General features: G+C 39.5%; 1 protein-coding gene across 3 annotated transcripts in view; it reads right to left on the bottom strand.

Annotated features, from left to right (window-relative positions):
- The window catches only part of RIT2 (Ras like without CAAX 2), a 218,125-nt gene that overhangs the window by 120,605 nt on the left and 79,015 nt on the right, over positions 1 to 18,505 (bottom strand). For all 3 annotated transcript variants that reach the window (XM_064736490.1, XM_064736491.1, XM_064736492.1), the window contains one exon: positions 2,410 to 2,601. In XM_064736490.1, coding sequence (XP_064592560.1) covers positions 2,410 to 2,601 — 192 coding nt within the window. The remainder of the gene's footprint in view (positions 1 to 2,409; positions 2,602 to 18,505) is intronic.

Genomic DNA, 18,505 nt, shown 5'->3' with positions numbered 1-18,505 from the left:
CACCAGCTCATTGCTGCCTGTCACTCCAGAGTTAGCTGGCTGTCACTCTCCACCATCCAAATGCTTTTAATGAAGCTGTAACCACAGTGCACGACCTTGAAGAGAACCCTTTCAATCTGCCTTCCCAGAGCTTGTCCAGTTCCTTAGATATAGCTTAACCTTACCAGGGAGCACAGATAAAACTTATTTCAGTGTTTGTTAAACATAGAGCACAGCCTCATCTCCCAGTTCTGAAATAATGAAACACTGGAAAGCATTAATATGTGCTTAAAGCTGGGCACAGAAGTGTCATCCCACACAGTTTAGGTCAGGAAGGTTCTCAGGGCAGTATCTGCTCTTCACCCACACTTAACCAGGATTTGCTTTGAACTGTGGAGTGAAATCTGAAATGGATGAAATTAAAGTGAAGATACATTCTAGGAGCACGACTTATACACCTCAGCACCAACTAAATATGCAGACAACAGCCATGGAGTAGAGACAGTCAAAATTTCAAAATAATACACAAAAATAAAAATATGGACTCCATAAAAAGTTGCTTTTCTCTACTGTTGGTTCATAATACTTGCTAATGAACACATAGTCATATTCAAAGGTTTTTTTTAAAGGAAGGTATCTGCTTTACACTACATTACTAAGTGTCAAAGTCTGGATTGCTGTATTTGAGAAAACCCTTCTGACACTGCCAAATGTGTTGGCATTAGTAGAGGGCTTGTGGAGGAAAACATTCTGAAGGCCTAAATTCTGTTTCATTGAAAACTTTTAAAAATTTAGGGCCACAATTTGAATTTTCCTTGTTCACATATTCAGGCAGGATCATCAGTGGTGACTTCATAGAACACTTTTTAGTGTGTTTATCACATCTCACAGGCTCAGTTTACAATATTATTCCCAAAAGCCCCCCATGCCCCTTTAGCTAAAATGCTGCAGGTGAAATCCAATCCAGACATTCATGAGCAGTAATTTTCCTGTTTGTGAGACCAGACAAGATCACAAAGGACCATGTAAAAGTATTTAAACGCAGCATATATTTTTATATGTGCTGACAGAGATTAAAATATAAAAGTTCAACAAAAGTTGACATCAGAAAGAGATAGTGCCAAAGATTGATGCAAGAGTCTTCATACCAATTAGGAAATAGAGCACTGCTGAAACCTCATCTAGGGGTAGCTGTTGGTAATCAGTTATATCCTGCTTTGAGGTCAAGTGAATGTCCAGTTCTCTCAGGAAACAACTAAATCCACATCCTTCTCCAAAACCTCATCCCTCCCCTTCTGTTCTGGCATCCATGTTTGTAGCCCCTGTTAAACTGCAGCTGGATTGTCACCACCAGGGTTTTGTCACAGCCTGATTTGGGGAGAAAGCCAATGATCTGGAAAACACATGTGACATTTTAAATGCACATAATCAGATCTTTAAGACTAATTTCAAGCTCACTGTTGTCTTGGATTTTCTTCAGGTACAAGAAGAAGACAACCAAATGGGGAGAAGAGTGACAGGATAAGTGGAAAAGAGCAGACAAGATTGGTGAGCACAGATGTTAATGAACCAAAAGAACACCATTTTATTTAAGTGTTACATATGCCTGCACAGAAGTCAGATATTTTAAAGCAGTTCTAGTCATAGATATTTTCTGTTCAGTACACCAAGCCATTCTAATGTGATCTCTGTCTAGCTCACCAGCAAAAACAATTAAGAAGAAGTAGAAAGAAAGAAGAAGCAATAAAGAGGAAGCAAAAGGAAAAAAGTGAGAAAAGATTATTAAAGACATTGAGAGAGCCACAGTCATTGACCTTGTAGTTGAAAAAATTCGGTTGCTCTTTAGGTGGTGGTAGCTGAAATCTTGTAAAAGAATCAAAGTGAATTCAAGTCTTGCATGTCCCCTTTTTACCTGAACACTCTGCTGGCACAGTCACTGGGTCTTCAGGCAAATGTGGTCTCTCATATATTTCTTTTTTTTAACTTTTTTTTTTTCAATCTGAGGTTGAAAAACATTTAATCAAATCTAGTATGTTTGGGGGAAAAAAACAAACCTCTGTTTAACGGCTGACAATGTCAAAGAAACCAAAGGTATTTTTTTACAAAGGTCCTGGTTGAACTTCTTTCTATGTTATATTCAACATATTCATATATATATTCATGGAATATATATAAATCTTTTGACAATGGTAGTCAAAGTTTTTCGAGTAAAACCAGAAAATTTAGATTTGATTTGCCAAGGCTGCTTCAAGTTCCCCAATATATGAATGAAAGACGCCACAAAGACTTTAATTCATTACAAATTTGTTGCTCTTTGATTAAACCTCTTCTTGCACTGATAATTCTCAGTAGCCCTGCACAACATATGCTGCAGAAACCCCTGAGGCAGCCAAGCAAAGCCAAGCCAGAACCAGCAGAGAAGCCTCTTACCTGTCTGAACTCCTCGAGGTCTATTTTGTTTCCCACCAGCACCACGGGGATGTCGTAGGTGTGCCGGACACGATAAATGAGCTCCTTAAACTCAGCTGCCTCCTGAAAGGATTGGCGGTCCGTGATGGAATAGCAGATAATGAAGCCTTCTCCACCTCGCATGTACTGGTCCCTCATGGCTGTGAATTCTGCCTGCAGAGCAGGAAGAACACGCTCAGTAATTTGGCAAACAAAATTATCCATCTGTAAATAACAAACTTGAAGAAAACTTCCCCGGTTCCCTGCATAAATTCACATTGCTTGTATTACCCTTGTAAACACTCCTTGCTGGAATTTGTGCATCCTTCCGAGTTCATCAACCCCAATAATAAGGATTTCTCTTAGGACTTTTTCTCTTCCCATCAAAGGAGCTCTGTCCTCTAAAAATATGAACTTATTATGCAAGTGCCTGCATACAGAAAATACTATTTCATGTATTATCAGAAATTTCTTCAGTGCTGCCAGTACAAACAGGTGACTTGCCACAGAATGAATATTAACGGGTGTAGAAGAAACTATATTACTACCTAGGAATTGGAAACAGGTACAAATTCCTTATTATGCACTCAATTCAAAAGCTCAGTAACATCAAAAAGACAACAGGGATCCGATCTGTAAAAAGTTCTACTTTTTTAAAGGGTCTCAGAAAAGACGGAGGTTTCACTTCAGTGTGCGGTAATGTCATTAAATGAGAATGAACAATTTTAAACAGTGCAAGAATTGGCCCCATTTCCTCCTCCTGCATTTTTATCATTTTATGTTTATTGTCACAGCAGTGCTTCTTGTTACTGGTATGGTTTTTTTCAGAAGCTTTTAATTACTGCCACATTGTACAAAAAATCAAGATTTAGTTTTCAAAAACTCATCTTAGGCACTGTGGCTTGAGAATATTTTTTAAAGACAGTATCTTTCTCAAGTTTGTTTGTTTTTCTTGATCACAGCCCAGAATAACCCAATACCATGGCAACAGTCGGTCAGGATCAGAATCCTCCTGACAGAATCAGTTCTCCAGAGATATTAAGATGCAGGAAGGTCTGATAAAAAAGGAATGCACATATCAACATTGGACCATTTCTATGAGCAGCAGCATGCAGCATAAAATCCTGTATTTTTTACTCTATTGAGAATTTAGGATTTTTTAAAACAGTTTAGTTTACATATATATATCCTCAGCCTTTGCTGAAAATTGAAGGGAAATAGGTTTCTTATGCTCTTTTAAAAGTCTCAACCTTAAATCTCTCTCAATACTTGCTCATGTTGATTGACAATACTTGCTGTGAATAGACTTTCATGTTGACCATTATCATTTATTTATGATGTATCTTTTACCCAAGGGCTTTATATATCATCCAAAACATTCCACCTGCTGCAGGAATAAGTTCATCCAACTAAGCTTCAAAATGGCAGACTAATAGGCAATTTAAGGGTAGGATTCTGCTTTGAGACTTACTCAGAATTTGAAAATCTCTGAATTATCACCCCATAGAACCCCAGGAGAGTTTATTAACTACAAAGCTACAAGACAGAGTAGGTCAGGTCATAACGTACCCTATCCTCTGGAAAGCGGATATGCAAGCAGTGGGGCAGCTGAACACTGAAGATATCAAACAGAAAGGATTCCACACTCTATGGTTTGGACAAGACACTGAACAGAGCTGTGTCTCTGTTCCCAGGTCTCTTCCAGACATCTACATTAGATAGCTACTGGATTAATAAATGACGCAATAAAAAACTATGCATAACATTCAAAGTCTCCATGTTGAGAGAAGGGAGTGCTAATAATTAAACACAGTCATTAAATCCATTATCTGCCCTCAGACCCCAGGCTTTCACACGAGAACAAAGATCTCACTGCAGCCCCCATCCCATGTGACCCTGATTTTCTCCTCTTTCCATCAGTCCCTTAGTGTGACAGCGTTCACCGGGGTCTGAGGAAGAGGGACGAGACGAGGATCTGACTCCATGTTTCAGAAGGCTTGATTTATTATTTTATGATATATATTATATAAAAACTATACTAAAAAGAATAGAAGAAAGGATTTCATGAGAAAGCTAGCTAAGAATAGAAAAAGAGAGAATGATAAAAAAGATTTGAGTCTCAGACAGCGAGTCCGAGCCAGCTGACTGTGATTGGCCATTAATTACAAACAACCACATGAGACCAATCCCAGATGCACCTGTTGCATTCCACAGCAGCAGATAACCATTGTTTACATTTTGTTCCTGAGGCCTCCCAGCTTCTCAGGAGAAAAAATCTTAAGGAAAAAATGTTTCAGAAAATATCATAGCTACACCTTAGAACTCTTCTATACCATTTTTAGGAGGGTGGTCTCCTTTATAGGAGGAACAGAACTAGTCCAGATTCCTTCAGGCTGAGCAGACAATGGAACCCTCCAGAGAAGTTAAATTTGTGGATTAGGTTTTTGAATGTAGCTGGCGATGCAGCTGCAGTCCACTGTCTAAGCTGTCCTTGTAAAAGATGGTAAACAATTCAATGCCATTAATGGATTACAGGCCGCTTTTAATGCTGGAAGATAGTTATACCATTAGTTATCTGATTAGCCATTTTTTGCAACTAATATTTATTTTTAGAGGGTCTGTACAACTGAGTGGAGCTGATAGCTAAAAGTACATGCTTTCATGTGGAACCCAACGCCCAGCCCAGATGACCTGTCTCCTTGAGTTAGAAATTCCATAAATCAACTACTGTACCACTGCATGACAGCCCTGCACAACCTTTTACAAAGAATGAGCTCTGTTTAAGTGAGGTGATCCACCTCTAGGAAGTGCTCAGAGCTTTGTACACTCATTTATAGCCATTTATGGCAAACCAAGAAGGAATTAGGTCACACATCCCTGTTTAAGTTGCTCACAGTAAGTGATGTTCTGGAGCACGAGTACTCCCAGGATCACTCCCCAGGGATGCTTAATGGCTTTCCCTGACTGACAGGAGGCCCTGGATTCCTAATTTCACACACGGAATCATTCCAAAGGGACAAAGTTCTCAGCATTTAGGACTGACACTTTTGAGTCAGAATCATCTACCTACACATTCTGGTTCATGCCAGGGCACAGTTAAAACTTTCAGGATAAGAATGAGTTTACCTATGCAATTTTTTATTATGACACGTTATTACCGCTGATAAATTAGACTAAACAGGCAAAATACTTTAGTGTCATTTTTGAAATGATCCATTTTCAGAGGCATTAAATATTCTGTGCAAACTGGATTGAGGACATAGAATTGGCTTTCTGTTGTTAACTCAGCTAGTAATTTCCATTGCAATTTTTTGATGTTGACATTCATTTCTCAGCTTTTTTCCCTTGGTACAATTGCTCAGTACAAAGTCAAGGACTCCAAGATCAAACATGAATGAGCCTGTTTTTTTATTTCAAAAGAAGTGTTTGTTTTTTTTTTACCTCTTCACTAGGAACTTCAACATAATAATATATACTAAGATAAAGAATAAATTTATTTATCAATAAATACACTAAAATCTTTGCAAATCTGTATGCATATTATACAAAAAAGACAAAGGAATAAGAAGAAATTACATCTCTTTGTTAATTTTTAAGTTCAAGTCTTACTTCAGATTCGACTTTTTTCATGTTTATCTACAGCAAACAGAACTGAAACTCAAGTTGACCTGGGTTTTGTGAATGTTCAGATGTAGAGACAAAACCCAAGGTTTTACAGATTTTTAAGTAGTTTTATTATTATATTTTATCCCCTCTAAAATAGGCTGTGCATCTGTCACACTAAAATCTTCTTTAATTTTTTCCTGCTGTAAAAAGGACCTCTTAAAAATCAGTCAGGAATAGTACTGGATACAAATTTCTACTCAATCAAGGGAAAATACAAAACATTCCCAAGTCAGTAAATGCCAAGGGGAAAAGACAGAAGGAAATCACACCCCCTCAAAAGGAAATCAATTCTGAAAATTAAAGTGAAGATTTGTCATGCTTACAGCACTTTGCAGCTTGACATCAATCTTGAATACTCTCCTGTGTATTATGACTAAGGCTTAACTGAAAAGTGTGGTAAAAACTCTTTTGAAACCAAATCATCATTCTTCTTAGGAGATGTGATACTCGAGAACAAGCATCAAGTTTGGACAGAAACAAAACAAATTTTTCTAAAAGTTGAAAGAAAGGAGCATAACTTTTTCCTTTTCTTTTTCCAGTATAATTGAATGCAGAAAAAAATTAAATCCACTAATCCTCATAAGACTATATATTTCTACCTGTTGTTGAAGAATGCTGACAGGAAAGTCTCTTGATGGTTAGGTTGCTCCTAGAGAGATGTCACATTTGCCTTTCTTCAGTGATCAGGCATTTGACATGATTTTTCACAGGTGTCAGAACAGACTCACAATGATGTTGATCAGCTTCCTTAACGTGCTCGGATATGTCTTATCCAAGCATGGATCCATGCCTACACTCACCTTGGTTCCCTTCTCCCTAATTTATCCCCCTCTAATCTCTCTTCCTCTAACTCTCCTGGGAGGCATAAGAGCAGAGCTTGCTCCTGAAGATGGGGAGAGAGGAAGCCTTGAGTGCATTTGTACATTTTCCCTCATCATTAGGACACTCACTTTTTCCAGCCGCAACCCCACATTTCTCCTGACCTATGTGCGATTGCCAGTATACCTGTAAAAACCTATCCCATTGCCTTTTAATCTTTCAAAAGTCTCAATTATACCAACACTTTTTCTTTCATAATCCAATCCATTCACACTGAAGAAATACTTCCATACCTACACTTGGGAGAGTGTTCCTATTTCCACATTTTGTCGTCCTGTATAGTCTTGCTTTTTCCAGCAGCTTTTAAGCAAGAACTTAGCAAAAAGAATATGCCTAACCTGTTTTCTCTCCTTCATCTTGATTGATACTCTTTTATCTCACATTTCATAATGAGCAAGAGAAATTTTTTCATGGAAAGCAGTATTTTTTATTAATTTTAAAATTCATACTGTTATCATGGAAATGTAAATAGAACTTATATGTTGGCATTTTTTTTCATTAGAAATCAGAATCTTTTCCAAATAAGATCAGTATCTTAAGGTGTCCAGAAGAGGAAACAAAGTCATTGAGCAGTAAAGGCACACTACACTTAGATACCCAGATCTTTAGGAAAGGTTGGTCTATGTATTATCACCAAACATTAGTCTGGGTCTCATGTTCAGCTCAGGACAGCCCTGCCTCAGTGTCTAAAAGAGTCTGGAATGATGTATATAAAGTTCACACAATGCCAGTTTATTCTTTGCTGTTTCCTAAGTATTTCCTCCTGAACGATGCTGGAGAATGAGTGCTGGGTTAGAAAAGCTTTTATGCAGCTCAGAACAGAAGTTGCTCAGAGGCAGCATCTCCCACATCACCACTTTACCCCAGCAGAGCTCTAAAGTGAAGCCGTTTCTCCCAGATCCCCGTGTTGCCTGCAGCTAAGAGATGGCCTTGCCAGCCCCAAAAAGGATAAAAGAAGAAGAACAACAGCAACAAAAAAAAATGGACAAGGCAATGAGCAGAGGGTCACCATTCCTGCCCCTCTTTTTTCATTGTGTGGTGGTGTGTTTGAGCAGTAAACACAGCTTGCAAGTGCAGTCCTTCCCCACACTCCTCACAAGGGTGGTGCTTAGAAATTTAGAGATGCGGCACCTCCGAAGCAAAAGTGTCATGTTTTTCAAACTACACACACACTCCACACATTTTGATGTCTGTTCTGGTTTTTTTTATGATCTTGGCTTGTATCTCTGGAAGAGGTCAGAGCCTCCCCAGGGAGGCCAGCCTCACAGTTTGAAGAATGTCACTTTCTATATCTTCTTGTCTTGTGTTCTGCTTGACTTTAGAACCAGGAATATGCTAACAGATGTTCTTAATCAAAACTGTCTCCCTGATTACCACAGGGGTCATTCTTATTATAAACTGGGTTTTTTTCATATTTATAGTGAACACTTGAGGGGTGGGATATATTCTTGCAAACAGGCAGGATATTATTCATCTATGGCAAAATACAAAAAGGAGACAGGAGAAGGGGAAAAATCTTCAAATACTGAGAGAAGAAAAACTTAAAACAATAAAAATATGTGAAACTTCATTGTTCACTCAAAATTTTCCTATTAAAAGTAAGTTGAAAATTTCTGCGGTCTCCAGAAATATTTCTGCCGTTATGGTACAATATTACTTTTTAACAGCAAATCTTTTTTAAAGCCAAAATGAAAACCTTCCATATCTCTCTGTAAGTAAGTTCTCTTACACACATAAGCACCACAGTTGACTTTGTCAGGATTACATATCATCCACCTGGCACTGCTTGTCATAAAGTACGCTTTTCTTTTACCTCTTGAAATAGATTTACCTAATGAAAGCACACTGGTGAGAAGTGCTGTGATAATTATCTGGTTTTCATGGACTTTTTTAGTGTGTTTTTTTGTGAGCAGAGGAAGGGAAAAACAAATATTTCTTAAAAAACTTACCTGCAATAGCAAGCCTCAAGAAACCTGCAGCAGTTACATTTCAGATAAGAAAATATCCAGGTAAGAAGTTAGCTGGATATGATATCGTATAAACATTATAATACCAGTATTAATCTAGATGCAAAAGACTTTATTAAGTGTGGTTTCTGCCTCCTGAAGAGGTAGTCAGGTATTCCAAATTTAGAATCATCTCTTTATTTAATTTTCAACTCCCTCTCTCTATAGACATTAAAGAGATATGATTGACTCCAGAGAGTAACTCAGCCCATCCTCAGGGAAGTGTTTAAGTTGCCAGGGGTGCTTTTCTTTTGTGCCTCTCTGACTGCCTTGACAGAGACCAAATGGAGAGCCCTGCCTCTGATGTCCACAATTTCAGCCAGGCCCTGCCCAGTCATATCCTCCATGCATTTGAATGATAAGGCTACTCCTCCTCTCCGTTTTAGACTTTTCATTTAGCTTCTGCAAGGCTGTTTCGTTTCCAGTGGAGTGAAAAGATCAAGATAATGTAGCATCTAATGCCTAAAGCCAATAGAGGATTTTTTCCTTCACAACGCTCAGCAGTGGGAAATGCTGCTCCTCAGCATGCGTTGGTGTCCTGGGGTGACATTATGGTGCTTGTATGCCAATTCATCTGTTCTGTGCCTTTAAGACTGGCTCTGAAGAGTGAAAGTTTTGTTTGGGTTTCTCTTATCAGGAACACAGAGACGAGCAATACATAGGGCTGTTTTTTCTCTTCTTGCTTCAGCTTGCTGCTTTTGCTTGCTCTCTTTTTCTGCTCTTGCTTCTGCTCTGCTTTCGCCTCTGCTTATTAGCTAGTTCTAGCTAACAGTCCACATTCCTTCCCGGACTGTTTCTCCTCTCCTGTTTCTGTGACCATCTCGAACCTGCTCCGGACTGGGACCCGGGAACACCAAGGGTTCGGCTGCAGCGGCTGGCCCAGCGCCGGAGGGACTGAGAACAGAGCAACCACCCCCAAAAGAGACTTTCTGATTTTGTCATCTTTCTCAAAGCGGTGTCATCTGATATTGTTCATTTTGTGTGCTGGGGGGTGCTGTGTCTGCCAAATAAACAGGTTCTTTCCACCTCTCTCCAAGGAATTTTTTCCCGAACCGTTTGCGGGGAGGGGCCGTGGGGGTTTCGCTTTCTGGAGGGGCCCTCCTTTGCAGATTCTTTAACAAATTTGCCCTAAACCAGGACAGTTGGGTAACATTATGAGATAATAAAGGTGCACTTTTTCCACCACAGAAGCCAAAGTTCCCAACCTGCTGCTTTTCCTTGCAGGAGCCCTGCCTGCACCAGCTACAGGTCCCTGGCAATGACACAGCAGAAAAACAAGAAAGCACAGAACATTATCAACATCACTTCACACTTTCTTCTTGCCTCCCTCTTATTTCCTTCCACCCTTCGCAAATGACAATAACAACAACAACAACAGCAAAAGGAGTTACACGGAAAAAGAGAGCGAAAAATTTGCAGCAGGTGGTACTCAGCAACCTGTGCCAGCCCAAACCATCTGCCACATCACTGGGAGGAAGGAAGGGAGCTGAGTAACAGCTCAGAGACAGACCAAAGAAAATGCACGGGCTCTGGCTTAAACACTGGAGAGCAGAGTTGGATTCTTTTCCTCTTCAAGTCTCTACACTGCTCTGGTTGAGCATCAAACCCATCTCTCACAACCCCTTTGGCCCATTCTAGTAATGATTCAGGAGCAGTTCAAAGTGGGATTAGTATAAATGAGAATTAGACCATGAGCTTGCAGTGGATTATTATAATAATCAGTCCCTTGATTAATGATCAGTCAGTCTCTCACGCCTTGTAATTACAGGAAAGAATCCTTGCTTCTGTTGTAAAACAGCAATATTCCTTTTCTTCTGTGAATTTGTACTAGGGACGAAATGCACATCACTGATGGTGGGAGAAGTATGAAGATAAAAAAGATTCAGTCCAAACTCTCTGAAGACTAATGACTTTCTGAGCTTTATCTGACTGTCTTCCAGGGCAATATTACAAACACCACTTTGGACAAAATCAGTAGTCTTTTCTTAGCTCTGGGAATGGATGAAGCTCAGACTGGCTCTGAAATTAGTCTGTAGTTTAGAAGACAACTGGCAACTCCCTGTTTAAGATGATTTATTTACCTGGAAAGGTAAACAGAAGAAGAAGAGTATTCATGACAGGTGTTTCTTCTGGAAGACACAGGTATGATATCCATTTCTGTGACAAATAGCAGCATTTTTTTTTAGCTGCTGATTCTTAGGGGTTTTCCAGGTTAACTCACCTGGGCAGAGCGATTGACAGCACCTCAAGACCTTGTCTATGGGCAAGAAGATTGTCCAAGCTGAGTAGTCAACTGAATGGATGATCAGCAACTTAAGAAACACAATTAGGCATGCACTGATTATGAAATTCAAGCATAGATTTGCATTCATGATTTTCACAAAATTTGGCTGAAAACTTTCTAAAATTATTTTCCCCTCCTGATTTCCCCTATACTTGTGTTCTTCAACAGAAACCTGCTTACTACAGAAATGGATCTTCAGTCCCAGAAAAGAGATGATGCTGCATTATACCTCAGTTCAGGATTCTTTCTAAAAACTAATGTATTCTCATGGAAAGAGATGGATTCCTTCCCACTGGTTAATACATCGCTTATCTCTGAATACAGAAGAGACTTTATGCACAACTAATGTTCTGAATGTAAAGAGAAATTAATTAAAAATAAAGATAGCAGTTTCTTAATATGGATTACTCAGTCAGGGTAATTCATGATGACATTGCTCTCATCTTCATCCAAATGAGTCTGAGGCTCTGAACTGGTATGTTAAGCTTTCACCCTGTCTGAAAATAATGGATTTGTGACGTTATTTTTTTATTGACTTTAAATCATTGTTAGACACGATCTATTTTCACCATCAGTGAAACCGTGTTGTTTCCCACAAGTGGGCTTATAGATTCAGGTTCCCCTTCCCTTTTCAGCTGTGATGTTGCTTCCTGTGCTATCTGGCACTACTCTCAGTCACAGACTGTGCAGGACTAAGCCTTGTGAAAAACAGGTGTCAGTATTCCTTTGCATCCTGAGCACTGATGGGTGACAATTTCACTGCCCCTTCCCCAACTGCAGAGCACTTTATATGCACTCACTATTCTGTATTCGCCTGCCCCGAACCATGACTTATGCAAAAAGATTGAGCCACACCAGCCTGATGGGAAAAAAAGTAAGTAAAGGGAAATAAATAAGGCAGAGAAAACGACAGATTTGAGCAACTTCCAACAAAATAACTCAGGACTACAAAATATAGCATCACTGAGTGACCATTCTTTCTTACTGAGGAAATAGTAAATAACCTGCACAGGCGCTCACACTCTCCCTCTAGACACAGCTTCTTTTCACTAAGATTCCAAGTGTTCCCACGCTAATTGCCCTCCTGCTTCCACGTGATAATATATTTGCCAGTTTTCTGCAACTGTGCTTTTGTTAACTTTATTAATCCTGCTCTTCCCAAGATGGTTTGTCATGTGCAATAATGAAACGATGCAGTCCATCACCTGCGTGGGAGATGATATCTACTTTTTATTCACCCCTAAATATGGATGAAATCACCGTATCTATTCTCCACAATGCCAGTAAAAATTCCTCAGTGCTACACTCCCTAACTCAGAGAACTGACTTTTTCTTTCATATTCATGCTAATGGTCTCTCTCTGAGGGATAAACACCTTAGCAATTTTCTTCTAAATGCAGGCACTGAAGCAATCTTCATTGTTAACTACCTCTAAAACCCCCATATGCATTTGGTTTATCATGCACCACATAATACTTTCTCCCCCATTCTCATTGATATGCAAAAAAGAGCCAGTTTTCACCTTTTATCACAAATGCATCATAAATGGTTAAAGGGAAAAATTAATACCTTGGTAATTACATTTTAGTGAGCAGCGGAGATTAAAAGAAAATAAAAAAAGACAACAACCCACTAGTGAAGAGGCAATGCCTGCAGCTGCAAGCAAGGGCTTTGCAGGGATTCAGACATGTTCTTGTCAGCTTCTGTGGTCATCACAGGCTTGCCACCATCCCCAGAGAGGCCTTGTGCAGCCTTGCAGAAGTAAACCAGGAGGCTGTGGAGTCAGACACCTCATTGCTCTGATAAATGACTGCAAATTATATCCTGGCTTGCATATATGCTCTCTCACGATGACTTCCCTAACAAGTGTGCTGACCCTAAAAATTCCACCATACAGGTTTTTTCTCTTCCCTCCCCTGTGCCCTGCTCGTCAGCAGAGATATAATTTAATCTGAGAACCTGAAAAGGGGGGAAAGAAAAAAAGCAAGCAATCTGCAGAGTGGCTATTTTAGATTTTTGCAACATTTAATCAATAGTGCACTCATTTCTGCAACTGAAATTTAGCTCAGTGTTTATCTGAGAGGTGTGTTCCCTGGGGACTACATAAATCACCACCAAAGTGAATGCAAAATACCTGTGATACAATCCTGAATGGATTTTGTATTGCTTACAAATTGAACTTGTGATATGAAAGGACTGAGTTGCCATGTCCCTGTGACTTCCCAACACGCTTTTTCATTTCCATGTGCAAAAATATTTCTGAAGAGTTTTTATTGCATTAGGAAAAAAGAAAAAAAAAAAAAAAAAAAAAAAAAAAAAAAAAAAAAAAAAAACCAAAATAAGTCATGGGGTATCTTGGTTGGACCAGCAGATCCAACAGAGAAAGTGGAGGATTCAGGTAGACCAGGTAGACCTTGGAGCACTTTCCAAAAGCACTGGAGAGGGACTTGGGAACAGGGCATGGAGTGACAGGAGGAGGAGGAATGGCTTTAAATTGATGGAAGGCAGGGTTGGATGGGATGTTGGGAAGAAATTCATCCCTGTGGGGGGGGGGGTAAGGCCCTGCCACAATGTCCAGGTTTAGAGCAAATTTGGGGAAGAATCCCCCAAAGGAACTCCGGTGGGGAAAGCAGATCCAATTGGCCCCTCCCCCCAGCTGCGTCCAGGAGGAAAAAATACCTCCTTGGAGAAAGGTGGAAAAAACCTGTTTATTAAAAAATAAAACCAAAACAATATCAAACAATGCGACCCCTTGCCACTCTAAAAGAGATGACAAACTGAGAAAACCCCATCCCTGGGTTGCAGCTCACTCAGTCTCTGATCAGTCCCTCAGTGCTGGAATTGTCGCAGGCCAGGCCCGGCCCAGTGGGCCACAGCTGCAGCTGTCAGTGCTCTCCTGGGTGTTCAGTCCAGAGCAGTTCCAAGAGGTCCAAAGAAAAGGGAAAAAAACACAGTCCAGGGAACTTCTTTGCCTCAGCTAGCTAACACTAACTAAAAGCAAAAGAAGAGCTCTGTCCTGCTGTCTGTCCATCCACAGACAACACGGTCCAGGAGCAGGAATGTGGAGGAGTGAGTGCAGTGTCTGAAAACAAACTGTGTGCTTCTTGTCTCCCGCACTTCACTCTCTGGAACACTCTTAAACATGCAAAACTTATTATTCAACATAAACAGAATGAGACAATTTGGAATAAAAGCACCGTATAGTCAACCCAGTATACACAGGTTGCCCAGAGAAGCTGTGGCTGCCCCATCCATGGAAGTGTCCAAGGCCAGGTTGGACGGGGCTTGGAGCTACCTGGGATAGTGGAAGCTGTCCCTGTCCACGGCAGGGGTTTTACAGTCACTTCCAATTGAAAGCCTTCCATGATTTTATGATCCTGAGAGACACTGAGTAGCTTCTGACATATGCCAATACTTTCCTCCAAAGGGCCAAAGCTCATCTGCACATCCAAAAGTTGGAGGAGTCTATCTCTTTTAGCTTTGTCCAAGGCCTAAGTCAGGTACCACGCTGATTTCTGACATAATCGATGCAACCACTGCTAAGCTTTTGAGTTTTTGTCTTATTAAAAGATAAGATTGTTCCCTGGCATGGTTTGTCTCACATCATCCCACGGCTCTGATAATGACATGGAACACTCATGAGCAAAATTTATTCTCCTCATCCAACAGGCACAAATTAAAAAACAGGCACAAAAATCTATGCAAGCTGTGCAAGCTTTCGTCTATGGAAGTGAGAAAAATATATATCCAAGAATATAGCTTGCTAAAAAAAAAAAAAAAAAGAAAATATTTCATATTTTCACTAATTATTTTATTGAGTTTCTACTTTGTTTCTCATCCCCACTTTGAAGAATCTGGATTTATGGAATAACATTTCTCAAATTATAAAGGTAACAAGCAATGGAGGTCAGAATTTCCTGAAGTTTACTTTTCTGGTTTTTTTTGTTTGTTTATTAGGAGTTTTTGTTTGCGTGGTTGGAGGGAATTTCACTTCCAGGTCTGAGAGCAAAACTCTTGAAACTCCAACTTAAAAGATATTACTCAGCTTTCGGTTTTCCCATTCCCCTTCCTGCTAGCAGGAAATAAAAATTACATCTTTAGAAAACTTTTTCCAGCTTTTTCCTTCTCATGTGGTTTAGCAAGTGAAATGCTTGGATGATTCTGATAGCACTATATAACTTTTTCATTTTATTCTCTTTGTCTGGAGACACTGCCATTTAAAGCTTCAGAATTACATAAAAGACATTTAATTTTGAAAATCTTGTTTTTTGGGGACAACCTACTTCTTCTATGAAGTATTAAAGCCCTGCTCTGCAAAAAGAACCATTTCTTGGTCATTTGTTCAGGGGAAATGGGCACCATGTGGTGCTGTAATATGTGCTTGTTTTTTCAGCATTCAAGCCAATTTTTTTTCGTCCTGGAAATATCATTATGATGTGAGCTTTGTGAAAACTGATGGAGGTAGAATTCAGTTTTCTGCTCACTGGCGTCCCTGGTTTGTGTACAGCTGCTTGGTAATAAGCAGATTTTGATAGAAAACCTCTGTAAAATAGAGTTCCTAGTGAGATTATCTAGGACAGTCACACATATATATAAAGAAATCAGGACACACTTAGAATAGGTGCAGTGTCTACTGGAACTTCAAAGTACTTCAGTACCATTCACTAGTATAAAGAAAAAGTGCAGAATATTTTCCAGTGATGGGAGAAAAGAAAAAAATTACATTATCATAATCTTGTGGAAGACCTGGATGAAGTTTTCTCATAAGGAATGTGTTTATATAGGTGTATTCCATACAATGTACACTAGGACAAAACCAACTAACAAACGAAAACTACCTCAAAGTCAAATTCGATAAAATAATAAAAACCAGAAACCACCCCAACAACAACAAAACTAAAACCCCACAGGAAAATACTACAAAAACAGGCTTGGAAACAAGAATAAAAGATTTTCCAATTCTTTTTCAAAAATTGTAATAATATATTTTCTTCTCTTATACGTCCTTATTTTATTAAAAAGAGAAAAAAAATCTTTCAGCAGCATCACTCTGTATTTATCTGGTTTTTAAAGTTGCAAGTTAGAGAAAGATGAAGAGCAGTGAGAGGGAAAGCATTTCAAGTGAAAAAAAATAAAAAATTGTTGGACGAGAACAGAAAACACTGGAAAGTTTTCCACCATCTGCAGTATGGAACCACTAACTCTGACTTTGCTGAAGAGGAATGGTAGCAATGGGCAGGCAATCGGGATTGTCAGACTCAATAAATGCTGATGCTCGCCCTAAATGCTTGTTCCCTGCAACATTTTATTGCACCTGTTTGACAGGAAGATAAATGCAGGCCTAGAAATACAAACTGATCCACCCTTTATTGCATCATGATTCACTCATGGACAGGGATGAAAAAGGAAGTTGGGAATCTTGGCTGCCAGTTCCCTGCTCTTCCTTTGGTTATAGACTCATTTTTATCAGCATATGCCTAGATCTTTTCCTACTGAAGTCAAGGAATATTTTGCCAGTGATCTGAAGGAAACTGGTGTCGGGTCCACAATTTCATCTGTGATTTACTGCAACTGTTTTTTCCACTCTGTATCTGTGCCAAATAATTGTTTCTCCACAATCTGTCCATTGGCAATTAAACTACTAGGTCAAGGGAGACATTTTAGCTCTTCCCAGAAAGTACAGAACAACTTGTCTCAAGACCCCAGGAAAATTTCAGCGTTATGATTTTACACTTTCTAAGTATGTTTTCAACAGCCTGTGGAACAACGTACAAAGGAAATAAAACTAATGCTCTTCTCACCTAATACACTGTGCAACTAATAGTTGCTACTTGCTTCAATATCCCTATGCTTTAAAAATAAAATGGATTTCATTTATGCACTACAGTACCTAGCAGAAAGTGCAATAAAATTATTTTCTCCTTATAAGAACATGCTGTAGAGGCCCATTAAGACATAATTGCTGCCAAAAAGGCATTTTACATTTCCTTGAGATAAGCTGCACTAGTGTACTTTGAGATTTCACTTCCATTGATTCAGGATTAGAGCAGCATGTTTAGATAATAAGCAGAGGGGTCTCAGATAACAGCCTGAGTGAATCATCAGACTATAGTGTTTAGTCTGAGAAAGTGTGTTTATCTGAAGGGCTCTTGGGACTAATATGGTTCCTCTTCAAAGCTTGAAGCAGGGGGCAAGAATCATAGTCCTGCAGGTTGGCAGGATAAACATGTCCTGTGATTTGCTGGCAATTTGAGAGATGGATTTCGGTACAGAGCGCACTGCTGTTGTCAGGTTGAAAAGTGTCTGCCTGGAAATGAATTCATGCGCACACAACTCCAGACAAAGGAAAATCTCCCTGAAATGGCATGCCATCACATTTTAGGGCCCATTTTTCAAGTCTCTGACTCACACCTGGGAAATATACTGGTGCACTAAGTTTATCATAAAAAGCTCACGTTTTAGCAAACAAAAATTGGTGCAATAATCTCGGAATGTATTGTCTCACTGACAGGTACAGAAACCCATTTTTCCACATACTTGCCTGCTTTGTATCTGAAAACAATTTCTGCCTCTTTTACATGTCAGATCAGATTGTTTTCCCGTGAAGGAAACTCTGCTGCTCTTTTAGTGTTCGGCGTGAGGTCTGCACGGAGAGATTGGGTAATGTGTCATACAGGGGAAAGCTGTGGCAGGAATAAAAGCTCCTGTGTCAGTCAACAGTCTATAAATACAGCAGGAGAGATAACTGCTGTGTGTGCTCCATGAGGAGCATACTTCTGGGCTCCAGAAGTAGCAACATATTTTTAAGCTAGAAGAGAAGGTGAGAAAGCGCAAATGAGCGAACAGAAGGTTTCTATAACTCCGTGTGGAGGTTTTTTGTGCGCGGTTTGAGCAGTTGGGGGTTGTCACTCTCTGAGAATAATTGTGAGGGGAGCTGAATGCAGAATAGAGTGCTTGAGGGCTGAATGTCCTTTTGTTTGCACCTGCAAGTTTGCTGGAAATGAAAGAGTTTGCGTCAATTTGGATTAAATGCATGTAAAAGCACATTATTTTTATGGTGCGTTGGTTAAGAAAAGGGAAATACCAGAATCACCTCCAGCAACACCACTTCTAAACTCAGTGGACATGGATGAATTTCAAGGGAAAGTCACTCAAAAAATGTCACATATTGATGAAAAAGGAAATTCAAGCTATCTTTATGGATACTAATTTGCATTTTCAGATTTCCATGAAGTTTGTCCTA

Source organism: Zonotrichia leucophrys, chromosome Z (genome assembly GCF_028769735.1).
Source record: "Zonotrichia leucophrys gambelii isolate GWCS_2022_RI chromosome Z, RI_Zleu_2.0, whole genome shotgun sequence".
In the NCBI taxonomy this organism is placed as follows: Eukaryota; Metazoa; Chordata; class Aves; order Passeriformes; family Passerellidae; genus Zonotrichia; species Zonotrichia leucophrys.
The sequence above is the reverse complement of the archived record's forward strand: the minus strand, read 5'-3'. Positions and strand labels throughout refer to the sequence as shown.